Source organism: Sceloporus undulatus, chromosome 3 (genome assembly GCF_019175285.1).
Source record: "Sceloporus undulatus isolate JIND9_A2432 ecotype Alabama chromosome 3, SceUnd_v1.1, whole genome shotgun sequence".
NCBI lineage: Eukaryota > Metazoa > Chordata > Lepidosauria > Squamata > Phrynosomatidae > Sceloporus > Sceloporus undulatus.
The window spans coordinates 274551519-274564718 of record NC_056524.1 but is presented as its reverse complement, the minus strand read 5'-3'; the positions used below and the strand labels follow the sequence as shown (position 1 = coordinate 274564718).

The following is a 13200-nucleotide window of genomic DNA, read 5'->3' as shown; positions in this document are numbered from 1 at the left end:
TAGCTCTCCTAGATTTTAAATACAGAGCCTCCTTTTATTCTATGCTGTCTGTCATAGCACTTTGTTACCACTTCGCCATGACTCCATCCTATGGAATCCTGGGATTTGTAGTTTCATTAGGTATTTAGAATTCTCAGCCAGAGTCCTCCTCCAGTGCTTCAACAAACTATAAATTCCACGATTCTGTGGAGCAGTTAAAATGGTGGCAAAGTGCTATAACTGTGCAATGTGAACGGGGCCAGAATGTCTTACCTATTGTTTATTGAACCATTTCCAGTATTGCTATGTACTGTATATGCATTATCCTACTTGAGATTATGTATTTTCCCTGGATGAAGATTAACCTTCCATTTTGAAGCCAAGCCCTCCCTCCAGTCCCTCTGCCTTGGTCCAGGCCTCGGAGGTAGAGAGGAACTGCTGGACCTCTGACCCTTTCCCTCCACCACTCCCTTCTTCTCCTTCTGTCTCATGTCTTTTTAGATTGGAAGCCCAAGGGCAGGGATCCGTCTAACTAAAAAGATTGTATGTACAGCGCTGTGTAAATTTACAGCGCTTCATAAATAAAGGTTAATAATAATAATAATAATAATAATAATGAAGCCACAGATTAGACTGGACGTCCCTTGGGGTCTCTTCCAACTCTAGGATTCTGTGATTCTATGATAGGTCCTACCATAGACTCATAGAATCCCAGAATCCTAAGAGATCCCAAGGGCCATCCAGTCCACCCCCTTCTGCCATGCAATCAAAGCATCCTTAACAGATGGCCATCCAGCCTGTGTTTAAAAACCTCCAAGGAAGGAGACTCCACCATCCTCCAAGGGAGCAGCATATTCCACTGTTGAACAGCTCTAATGTTTGGGTAGAACCGCTTTTCCTTTTCGCTTGCATCTGTTGCCCTGAGTCCTATTCTCTGGAGCAGCAGACAATAAGCTTGCTCCATCCTCCATATGAAACCCTTTCAGATACTTAAACAGGGCTATCATATTATCTCTTAACCTATTCCTCTCCAGGCTAAACATCCCCAGCTCCCTAAGTCTTTCCTCATAGGGCTTCATGGTTTCCAGGCCCTTGAGCTTTTTGGTGGCCCTCCTTTGGACACACTCCAGTTTCTCAACATCTTTCTTGAATTGTGTTGCCCAGAACTGGACCGTTTGTATACAGAGTTAGAACTAATATACAGCCTCACAAGCAAAAAAGAGCCAGAAATGCTTCTGGGATCAGCGGACACGATAACTCCGTACCTGACGGAGGCTGCCTGCCTCCTGACCAGTTCGATGACTTTGCCTGTGTTTCCAACGCTGCCGTCCATAAAGAGGAAGAGCTGCCTTGGGTACCCGCGATGAAGAGGCTGCCCCAAAATCCAGGTCAGGGCAGCCAGGAGGTTGGGTGCCCCCATGTCTCCCCGCAGCCTCCGAATGTATTCACAGGCCAGCCTGAGGGTCTCCTATAGACACAGATGGCGAGGTCATGGCCTAAATCTCTTAGCCTGACATCTTCGGATATAGGGCAGGAGAGAAATATTTTAATAACTATATACAGTGGGCCCTTGGCATCCGCTGGGGTTTGGGTCCAGGGCCTCACCCCACACCTCTGGATACCAAAATCCATGGATGCTCAAGTCCTATCATATACAATGGTATAGTAAAATGGCGTCCCGTTTACAAAATGACAAACTCAAGCTTTGCTTTTAGGAATTTATATTTAAAAAAAATAGTTTCAATCCGTGGATAAAACAAATTGTGGCTACGGAGGGCCAACTTCATAAATCCAATTTCGAGTCTCAACTACAGTAGGCCATTGACACAATGGATGTACTAAATTTGACACATCAGGACTATCCTAGGCCCTGATATTTCAGCCCAAAATTTGAGGCCTAGAGTCCTTATATTGGGAGACAGGCGGGATATAAGGACGTAAAATGATAATAACACCCACTTGCAATGTCATGGGAGGGGGCCCTGGTGAAGTTATAAGGCTGATATTACAAGGGGGAACGCCTTGTGATCTCCCGAAATATGAACCATCAGCCACAGTTGCATGGAGCATGCCATTCAAACCAAAAACACCAAATTTGACAGATGAGGAATACAGTCAGTGACCCATATTTGCAGATTTGACTTTTGCAGATTTGATTATTAGTCAATTTGATTAATGTGTTCTCTCTAGGAATCTCTAGCTCCTAAAGCATGACCCTATGGTCAACATCCACCAGAAAGCATGCGGGAGGACCCAGATATTCCTTGCAAAAACACTTCTCTAGGCAACTGTAGGTCCTCAAACACAGTTGTATGGCCAACATTTGGCAGACATTAAGCGCACACTTGCGCTGGAGGGCCTAGAGATTCCTAAAGAGGTGTTCCCTCAGGTTTAAAAAAAGTGGTTTTTAATGGCAGTTTTTCAGTTTTTGATGGGGGTCCTGTGCCCCTAACTCCAGCGAATGTGGAGGCCCCACTGTGCACACTTTGAAAAGCAGCACTCTTGCCCTGAGATTCCTCTCATCCCTCCTGAGGACTATAGAAGAAAGGGAAGCAGAGCTTGAGATCTAGCAACACTAGTGTTGACTTACTGAGTTACTACTGATTCAATTAGTCTACACAAGTGAGAACAAGCCATTGGATCCAGCCCCATAGAGAATGGTAATAGAGTGCCCCAACCTGATCTCTTTTGGGTGGAGAGACTCTGAGAACACACAAAAGGGATTGTGGGCCGCATACAACCCACTCTTTCTCCAACCCCAAAGTAAAGGATAAGGATCTGTGAGCACACATACCTGGAAGTCCTGGTTCATATGTCTTCCAGCGTCTGAGATTTTGCCATGCACTGTCTACACACCACCAAACCTATCTCTGGACCCACAAATGTGTAACAAATTAGCTAGACTTCCCAGGAAATTGCTGCCCCAATTGTCCGTTTCTGCATTTCTGACTCATGTGAAGACATTCAGCATCTCTCAGTCTGATCACAGCTCTGGAGTATTTCAGGGCTGTTTACAGTTATGGATCCTTGTGTTTGGAATGCCCTTCCAAAGGTGTCTTTCCAGCAGCCACATCAGAAGAGCTGGATCCACATTTAGGTGGCTGGAAGAAATGGACTTCTCTTCCATCACTATCATCCCGAAAATGTTATTCAGAAGAACAGAGGATGGGCATAGTATGGGGTGGGAGGGGATCCCTGAAAATTAGGTTGAAGTCATCTCACATGAACACAACGCTTCCATAAGTGGAAAGCAAATGCTGGATCTATCCCACTGTCATTTTGTCACCAAATGAAGCCCTTTCTATTTGCCAAAGTAGGTCTTTCAGTACAAGGCTGGCTTTTTAATTTAGTAATGTCTATTGTTTCAGTTTGGTAGCTACTGCTTTATTGCTCTGCAATGTTGTTTTCTGTAAAAATGAATGGAACATTATCATTTTCCTTACTCAAGGTTCTACTACTTTGTTTGCTAGTCTGCAAAAAGCAGCATCTCTATTCTTTAACCAATAAAGCCCTGTTCTCCTCTGTTTTGGCCTTTAGCCCTGCTGCTGGACAGCCATTACCTGGAGGGACAGCAACTGAGTTAGGGCTCTTTTCTACCTTTTCCCTGTGAGTCAGAAGGAGACACAATTTGGGAACCAAACGCAGCAGCAGAAGATGGTGGATCCCATCTCTAAATATTAATCCAGATTTTAAAGGAGTGATACAATGTGCTGAACTTATTTTGGGGATCAGCATATTGGATAATTCCTTTAAAATTCAGTCTAATTTACGTCTCCAGGAGCAGATGAACTCCATCCAAGGGTATTAAAAGAACTGGCAAATGTAATATCAGAGCCATTGGCAATAATAGTCTTTGAAAACTCCTGGAGAAGAGGAGAAATCCCAGCCGACTGGAGGAGGGCAAACATTATCCCCATCTTCAAAAAGCGGGGGAAAGGGGATCCCAACAATTATCGTCCAGTTAGTCTGAGATCAATCCCAGGAAAGATTCTGGAGCAGATCATTAAACAGAGAGTCTGTGAACATCTAGGTAATAATAATTCCATAATCACAAAAAGTCAACATGGGTTTAAGGCCTTTGACAAGGTCCACCATGATATTCTTCCAAACAAGCTATTAAAATGTGGGCTAGCCAATGCAACTGTTACATGGATTTGTCATTGGTTGACTGGCCGAACCCAAAGGGTGCTCAGCAATGACTCCTCTTCATCTTGGAGAGAAGTGACCAGTGGGGTGTCCAGTGGAGTTCTGTCCTGGGCCCAGGGCTATTCAACCACCAACCCCATCCCTGGGGTTCTTTATCTATGATGCTGCATTTTTGACCACAAGGACTGATAATGCAACCCTTTCCTCCAACAATAGCATCCAACTAGTAGAACAACATCCCTGCAGGCTCATAGGTTTTTTGTCAGATCCAGTTAGTAGGATGAACAAGAACTCACAATATCAAATTACTCACACTATTACAGGGCTTGCTTGCGGTGAAGACAGGCTTGATGCTGGAGCCAAAGCCAGCCACATTCAACAAGGTGCCAGAAGGGAGACTTTTCACAGCCACCAAGAGAGCATCCTGTGCCAGGGATGGGGATGGTGGGAAAGGAAAGGAAAGCAAGCAAAACCTATGAGATTGCACCCATGTGCAGCTTAATCACAATGCTAAATCCCAGGACCCTCATGTTCATGACAAGCATAATGAATGCAGTATTTAGGTGTGGATAAAAAGAGGCAGGTGAGAAATTGCTCTGGTGACTAAGAACAATATTTCTTAATCTTGTAGATTAAAAACAGTCAACACTCTTAATTAAGAGTTATAGCAATTAATAAAGAAATGACAAAGAACTGTAGAGGTTTGAGTGTTGGACTTGGATGGATATCCACTGTTTGCTGATCTTGGGCAAGTTAAGACTCTCTCATCTTCAGAGGAAGGCCATGGCAAACCTGCCCTGATCAGACCCTGCAGCTGGGTCACCATAAGTTAAAATGGCAGTTTGTAATCATGAATTTTAAGTATTGTTCTACGTATGGTAATATAAATATTGCATAGAGATGCAGCTTAATATGTGTATTTTATGTCATGGCCGTGTTTTAACTCCGTTGTAACTGCCTTGAGCCATGAGGAGAGGCGGGTAAGAAATAATAATTGTTATTATTATTATTACGATGATGATGATGATGATTATTATTATTATTAAATCAACTTGAAGACACACAACAATCAACTCTTCCCCAAACTGTCTGTTACACATCAAGGTTTTCATGTTATCTGTTAATAGCTGCTGAGCCGCAATCCCCTTGAGAAGGGATTTCTACCATCTATTCATTCTGTTGTTCATTTCTCCTCTCTTTCTTGTCCTCTGGTTCTCATCTTTTCTTCCACAGGCTTCTCTCCAGCTTCTCTGCCCCCTCAATTCTCAGCAACTGTCCCCTCTTCCGTATTCCCTCTCATGTCACCTTTCTCTATTCAAGCAGTTCAGTCATTTACACAAGGTGTCTGGGTAGGCTTGCCATTTCACGCTGGTGGGCGGGACTTTCCCGCTCCCTGGGGGGCGTGCCCAGTCCCATCCCGCCCCCGATCCCGCCCCCGGTTGGCTGCCCAACTCTGAGCTCCCAGGGCTGCTGCCTGCCTTCTATAGAGTGCTGCTGGTGAAGCATGCCTGGAGCAGCAGCAGCAGGAGGACTGAACCCAGCAGGGGCGGGGTCTGCTGCACTGCCCTGCCTCTATTGGCCAGCCCTCTGCTTCCTTATTTGGGCAACATCCGAGCAGGGAGGAATTTACACTCAGGCGAGCTGCTGCTTCCCCCTTTCTCTTTCCCCTCCTTCTCTTCTTCTTATTGTTCCGTTGTTTTTCTTCTCCAAGTTCTCCTCCTCTTCCCCTCCTCTTCCTCCTCTCCTTTTTCTTCCTTTCTCCCCCTCCTCATCTTCTTTTTCTCTTTCTTCCTCTCTCTAAGCCCCCTCCTCTTCTTCTCAGGGGTCCAGGGCTTCTCAAGAAAAGAAAAAAGGCTTTGGATCTGTCCCATAAATCCCTCCTAAGTTGAGACATACCTGGGAAAAAGAGGGTGTGAGGGGGCAAGGAAAAGGAGGAAGGGGGGAATTGCTAAGAAGGCTTGGGAGTGGGAAATGTAGTTTTCAATGGCACAAGGGGCTGCCTGTGATCTTGCAAATGCTATGCCTGCTTGGGAGTGGGAAATGTTCTTGTAGAATTGGGGGCGGGGGGTGTTTGGCCAGAAAGAGAAGTACATTTCAGCCTTCTGTCTAGGAATAATGCCAAAATGTCCTCCATTTTGAGCATGCCTAAGAAACATGCATTTATATTAACATTTTAAAAAAAGTATCAATTTTTCATGTGTCCTCCATTTTTAAAAAACGTGTCCTACATTTGAAAATGTGGCCCTACATTTGTCCTACATTTGTCCCAGTTTGGAGGTCCTGCCTTATGGCAACCCTATGTCTGGGATGTGTACTTATTCACTGAGGAAATTACAAGTGGTAGTACATTCCCTGCAGGAGACATTTATTCTCAGAGCTGCTTTGCCAATGGGGAAATGCTGTTTTCTTGCTTGTGGGCGGCTGCGATTGTCAGTGCAATGTGACTGTCAGTATTCATCTGTATGTGCCTGAACAGTGGAGAAAGAGCTATGATTTTTCAGGCATCCATAAAATATCACTGTGTTGACATTTGTACATAAATATCAGCATTTGCCAAGTTTGGGTGCTTTCCTTTCCCTGGTATGTTTTTGATGCATTCTCAACATCACTGTGAATGAGCTTTGCTCATTTTATTTCCACAATGAAAAGTGAGGTAGTGAAACTGACAGAACCTTTCTAGATGCAAAGTGAAAATGACCCACATAATTCACAGAGCGCAGGGTGACAAGATCATTTTCAGTCAAACCATAAAATGTGCCTGTTCTCAGGGTGGACCCTGGATGCAATTTTTAGACATCACCAAAAATCCTCTGAAAGCTGACTGCAGATGATGAAGAACGATGTGCAAGATTACATTCAATGCTCCTGGGCAATTTGTCACAACTTCACTAGTAGCTCTGACAGCAACTTTGACAGCAGGCGAATGAGTGTGTGAACTGACCCTACGCTTCCCTGGAAAGGCGTCCCCTCGGTCAAGAGGATCCGCCTGTCTCTGCAAGTGCTGTGCGCTTCTTTGCAGGCATTTTCCAAAAGACAGCAATGAACGTTAATTAAGAGATGCTGCTGCTCATGCGCTGGCTAACAGGAATGCTAAGTAATATAAGGATGGCATCAAAGTAGACAAGCGCATGCATTAGCCCTTTACTTTTCTAAATGGTCTTTCCCCAGCTTCCCAAGCATCCATCCATCATACATGCCTGGCTGCTATCCAAGATCATCTGGGTTACAGCTAACCTGTACATATGACTTCAGGAGGTATTGAGCATTCTTTCCATTTCAATCTCCATCTAAAAGTCTGATCTGAAAGTAAATTGTGCTTACTAGAGTTTTCCGGAAGAATAAGTTTCAACCTTCTACGTAAAATTGGATGAAGTGGCACTAAGGCAGCGGAGGGAACTGTTTTGGTTAAGAGAGCATGGAGTTTATCACACGAAGGAGATTAGGAGTTTATCCCATGAATATCTCAGAAAAACTGAGTAATTACACAAAAGGATTTCATGTGACATCACACAAGACCCACCATTAAAGTGGTCACAAAGAAGCATTAATGTGCATCTTTTTACTTTCAGCATTTCGGCGGCAATGCATTTCCGATATCGCTTCATTTTCTCAATTGCATGTGATAAACATTTGTGCAATTAATTGCCATTTCTGCTTCATTTGTGGGATGCTTTAACTGCGCTTTAATTTCTCTTTAATGTCAAAATCAGCCCCAGTGTGATAAAGGCCGAAGTGGGTTACGGAGGACAAGGAAGGCTGCCCTTGCGGGGAAAGGATGCATTTTCTTTCTGTTCTTAAATGCCTCAAAACAGCCCTCCTGCGGAGAATGTCATGCAACTGGTCATTTCCTCAGTGAATAAAGGGAACAATTCCCACGTGTTTTCGGCCCTCTCTGAACCCAGATGGACGTGGTCAACTTCCAAGTCGCTTCCTATTGTAAACTAGGGCCTCTTTATGGCTTAAAATAACTCAGGCAGTATCTAAGAAATGGTAAAATTACCTCCAACGCATCCAAAGGGGTGTTTGAGGGGATCCAGGGCAAAAAACCTGGGGAGATTCCTAGGGGAATCTGGGGGCCAGAAAATGGCTCTGGGGGCCCCATGGGAGCACAGTTCTCATCTCTGACCGAGGGAGCTGTATCCGCTCTACTTTAAAGCCAAGGATAAATACACTGTTGAAACAGAAAGTGTGGGAAAGTGTTGCTAATTTAATTTACCAATTAAAGCAATACTTGAATTAAAAGAATGATTTTCAGACTTGGCACGTGTTGAAATTACAGCTAGAGAAGAATTTGAAAATGTTGCTCATCCTTGTTGTGTGTGTGTGGAAGAAAGCCCCATTTCATAGACACAATATCAAGTCTATGCCCCTCCACAATAACCCATTTGATCGTCATTGGTGATATAAAAACACAAGGAAAGGAAATACTTAAAAGAGAAGCATTTTGACCTCATCATCTGAAGAAAAATTGCTCCTTTTTTCTAAAAAGAAGGATTTATTTATCTGAGATCATTTCTTTGGGCCTCTTTTTCATCCCCAAAACTAACTAACATGCCAACCTGATAATAGTTTTGCTACTATTTGGGTCCTCTCTTGGGTCAGTTTTACTACAGGAGAGGCCTTTCCCTCAACAGGAAATGACCTGAAAGTCTAGTTCCTAGTCACTGTCTGTTGGAGGAAAAGTCTCTCCTGGACTGGATTAGTAGAATAGAGAATGCAACTGTAGAGTTAATGGTTGTGTAGAAGCATGGATTCAGCAGGTGCAGCTTGTCAACCAACTGTGTGCCAAGCAACACCTGCTGAAATTCCCTTCCCTGCACAGCCCTTAAACCTTCCCAAGCTTCACGCTGCTAAGCCTCGTCTGCTGTCACTTCTTGTTTTTGTGGCTCTGAGGGCCACAAAAACAGCCACACTTTCCCCACTCCTGGTTTAGGCAATGCTGGGCTAGATGGACCAGTGGTTTGATCCGCATAAAGCAGACTCCTATATTCTGTTTACCTTGATCCCATCAAGGCTGGGATGGCTCGCGCTTCCACTCCGGTCAATGAGGAAGAGCATCTCCCGAGTGACGCTCTGGAAATCAGTGGAAAGGCTGCCCATTTCGGGGCAGAAATTCAGCATCAGGACAGGATTGTGGAAAATGTCTTTGTGGAACCTCTTCTGGACAAAAGACACCTAGGAGAAGAGAAGGAAGAGGCCAGGGAAGTTAGCATCAGAAGGGATATCTCAAGCGCCATCAAGTTCCACTCCTCCCTTGTTCAGGAAATCCACAACTAAAGCATCCCTCCAAGGGACCATCCAGCCTTCGCTTTAAAATCTACAATGGAGAAAACGAATGAAGATTCTAGGTCTCGTTCTAGGTCTAGGTCTAGGAAATGTCCATTGCCTTCTAAGACAGTGTGTTCCAACTGTTGAACAGTTATTATAATCAGAAAGGTTTTCATATATATATATATATATATATTCTCATTCATGTACAATGCAACCCTCCATATCTGAAATTCAGTATCTATGGTTTCAAAATATATTTCTATCCTTTCTAGGCATTAGGTCCTGCATTGTGATTCTATGGTCAACCCCTGGCCCAAGTATACCATAGAATTATGTTGGAGGACCTATAGAGAAGTGTTCTCTCTAGGCACTTCTAGATCCTCCACTGTGATTCTATAGTATGTTTGCGCTGGAGGTCGCTCCTCTTACTGAAAATGATAGGGTTCCCTATTATCCACAGTTTCAGGGGTTCATTGGGGGTCTTGGAACCTTTGCAGATACGGGGGTCGTACTGTATATTGAATCTACTGGTTCATGTCCTAGTCTTAGGAACAACAGAAAACAAGCCTGTCCTTCAGATAGTTTGAAGGCTATTTTATTGCCTTTCACTCACCTGTTATTACTACTACTTGCCTTGATCAGGATACTATATTTCTTTATAGCTTTGTTTTGGCCCTTTTAGAAGGCATTCTATGCCATTGGACATAATGGGACTTGACCATCCATTGATTTTGGTATCCATGGCGGGGTACTTCAACCAAGCCCTGGCAGATACCAAGGGCCCATGGCATGTATGTATCTGTGTATGAGTGTGTATGTATGTATGTATGTATGTATGGTATATGTGTGTGTGTTTGTATCTAAGAAGCCTAATCCGGGGGGAAAGCAGTTTGCCTGCTCTATGGCTTACCTGTCTCTCCCCATCGCTGTCTTTCTTGGCAATGCGGGCATAATCCCTGCGATTCCTGATGTGCGTCTCATATTCAGGATAGGTCATGGCACCCTCTTCAATGATCAGGTGCGGATGGTGTGGTTCTGAAGAGAGGAAAACGGTAAAGATGTTAGAGAGGCAGAATGAGTCCAGTGCATAGAGATGGAGCTGCATTCAAAACCCATGGGGTCTGTTGGTGGCTTTGGTACTCCATGTGACTTTATTTCCTTTCCTTTCATTTCATTGCTATGCTGCCTTTCTCCCAGGAGGGACTCAAGGCGGCTCACAGATAAAACAGTTAAAATCACATAACACTCAAACAATTAAAACATCTATTTCCAATATAAAATCACATAAAATATACAAAAGTTAAAAACGTAATCTAAAACACACACACTTTGCCAAATAAAACCAGGTCTGCATGATTTTAAAAAGCTTGCTTGGATAAAAACGTTGTTGCTTGCTTACTTTCACACACCAAGGTATGAAACTTTCAAAACACCAACAAAAGGAATGCACTGATGGCCCCAAATACAAAGTCTGTTCCCCAATGAAATTTCCCTTCGCTCTCCAAATTTCTAGCACTGCGGAGAGTGAGACAGTGGCTGCATCCACACTGGAGAAATAACCCAGTTTGGGACCGCTTTAACTGCCCTGGCTCAAGTCTCTGGAATTACGTGTAACGATTTCACACAATGTCGCACAAAACCTGCCATTAAGTGATCACAAAGTGCATCTTTTTCCTTTGGGGATTTCAGAGATAATGCCTTTCCAATATCGCTTTATTTGCGCAACTGCGTGTGATAATCATTCACGCAATTACTCGCCATTTTTGCTTTATTTGCGAGATGCTTTAAACACACTTTAATCGCTCTTTAATGCTAAAATTAGCCCCAGTGTGATAAACTCCTGAGAGAAAGAGGCCTAGAAACCCATGGATTCCCCCGGATGCAGCCATGGCAATGAAAGAGGACTCCAAGGGCTATAGATGTGAGGTGTCAAAAGGTCCACAGAGGATCAATGTGGCCCTTAGGTTTACTGCTTCTCCCACCAGTTTCAGACGTTTCTCTTACCACACGGATACAAGAGAATCTCCAGGTTCCGGTCACATTGGTGCCGTTCTGCCAACGTAATGCATATAGTGGAGGCAGAGCTGGCAAACGGATTGGCATCGGCCCGGAGAGCATGGGATGGGCTTTCCAGCCCTACAAAAAGAAAGAAAGAAGGGAAGGAAGGAAGGAAGGAGTCAAGAAAGAGATTCTTTCCACTGTATATCATATGGCATCCTCTAAAACCTGTCAGATGGAAGGAGACATCCTGTTTTACGGTGAGCAAGCGCGGGTTCACACTTCTGCTCCCTCAAAAGCTTGTTGTCAGGCGAAGACTTGGACGTGTGATATGCACCACTAGCAATAGCACTTTTGTACCAATCTCAAACACAAACATAGTACAGGATTAAAGGGAGGCAGTTCACATGTTTGCCACAGAGATCAAGGGCTGAGAAATGAAATTACACACACACACACACGCACACTTTCTCTTTGTGTTCTCACATACATGCGTATATGACTGTGTCTGTCCGTTTCAGAGTGACCAGACATCCTAATCGCAAAGGAGGACAAGGCACCATAAAATGTTGGGCATTCCAAAATAAAAGCTAAAAACACTAATACAAATCTAAATTCATTTCATATGGTTTATATTACATGTGCTGTATTTTATTATGTACTCAGCCACATTTTTCTGATGAACTTATCTTAGTTAAAACGCCTTGTTGGTTTGCAATATACTTACAGAACTCTGAGCAAGACAAATGCTCAAAACTCTACTCGCAACAAACCCTTGACTGAATCTACATTTAAATTATTCCTTTCGTTTGTCCATTGTGCCAAAATTAAGGAAAATACACTTTCAACACTTGCACCATGTCCCCAAGCAGCACATGGCTTGACACCTTTGCTGTCCTTTCCCCCTGAGAAACAAATGCATCCTGAGCTCTGGGTGCGAGTCTTGTCAGCTGCTGCTGTTCCTTGGGAAAAAGAACTTTAGAAGGATCCATCCTATCCGCCTATTTGCAGCAAGGAGAGGCTGCCAAGTGGACACACTTCTCAAGCATGGTGTTATTCAATGGGCTTCTTAGTCAGGCTCAAAATGGAGGATATTTTGGAATTCCTCTTGGACAGAAGGTTGAAATGCACAGAAAAAGGATGGGGGACATCTGACTCAATGACATTTATTCGTGTGAAAGGGATCTAGGAGTCCAAGTGGATCACAAGTTGAACATGAGTCAAGAGTGCGATGCGGCAGCTAACAAGGCCAATGTGATTTTAGGCTGCATCAATAGAAGTATAGTGTCTAGATCAAGGGAAGTCATAGTGCCACTCTATTCTGCTCTGGTCAGGCTCCACCTGGAATATTGTGTCCAGTTCTGGGCACCACAATTCAGAAAGGACATTGAGAAACTGGAGCCATGAGTCCAAAGGAAAGCGACCAAAATGGTGAAGGGTCTGGAAACCATGAAGCCCTATGAGGAGCAACTTCGGGAGCTGGGTACATTTAGCTTGGAGAAGAGACAGTTAAGAAGTGAGATGAAAACCCTATTTAAATATCTGAGGAGGTCACATTAATGCTGGAGCAAGCTTGTTTTCTGCTGCTCCAGAGAATAGGACCCAGAACAACAGATTCAAACTACAACAGAAGAGATTCCTCCTAAATATCAGGAAGAACATCCTGACAGTAAGAGCTGTTCCACAGGGGAAGATGCTGTGTCTGAGTCTCTTTCTTTGGTGGCTGTTTTTAAACAGAGGCAGGATGGCCATTATCAGTGTGTGTGTGTGTGTGTGTGTGTGTGTGTGTGTGTGTGTGTGTGTGTG

General features: G+C 44.0%; 1 protein-coding gene across 1 annotated transcript in view; it reads right to left on the bottom strand.

Moving 5' to 3' along the window:
* VWA5B2 (von Willebrand factor A domain containing 5B2) overlaps window positions 1-13200 on the bottom strand; it is a 58321-nt gene that overhangs the window by 21742 nt on the left and 23379 nt on the right. The window contains exons 6-10 of the mRNA XM_042458565.1: window positions 11401-11532; window positions 10307-10431; window positions 9124-9300; window positions 4439-4549; window positions 1245-1447 (exon numbers count right to left, since the gene is read on the bottom strand). Coding sequence (XP_042314499.1) covers window positions 1245-1447; window positions 4439-4549; window positions 9124-9300; window positions 10307-10431; window positions 11401-11532 — 748 coding nt within the window. The remainder of the gene's footprint in view (window positions 1-1244; window positions 1448-4438; window positions 4550-9123; window positions 9301-10306; window positions 10432-11400; window positions 11533-13200) is intronic.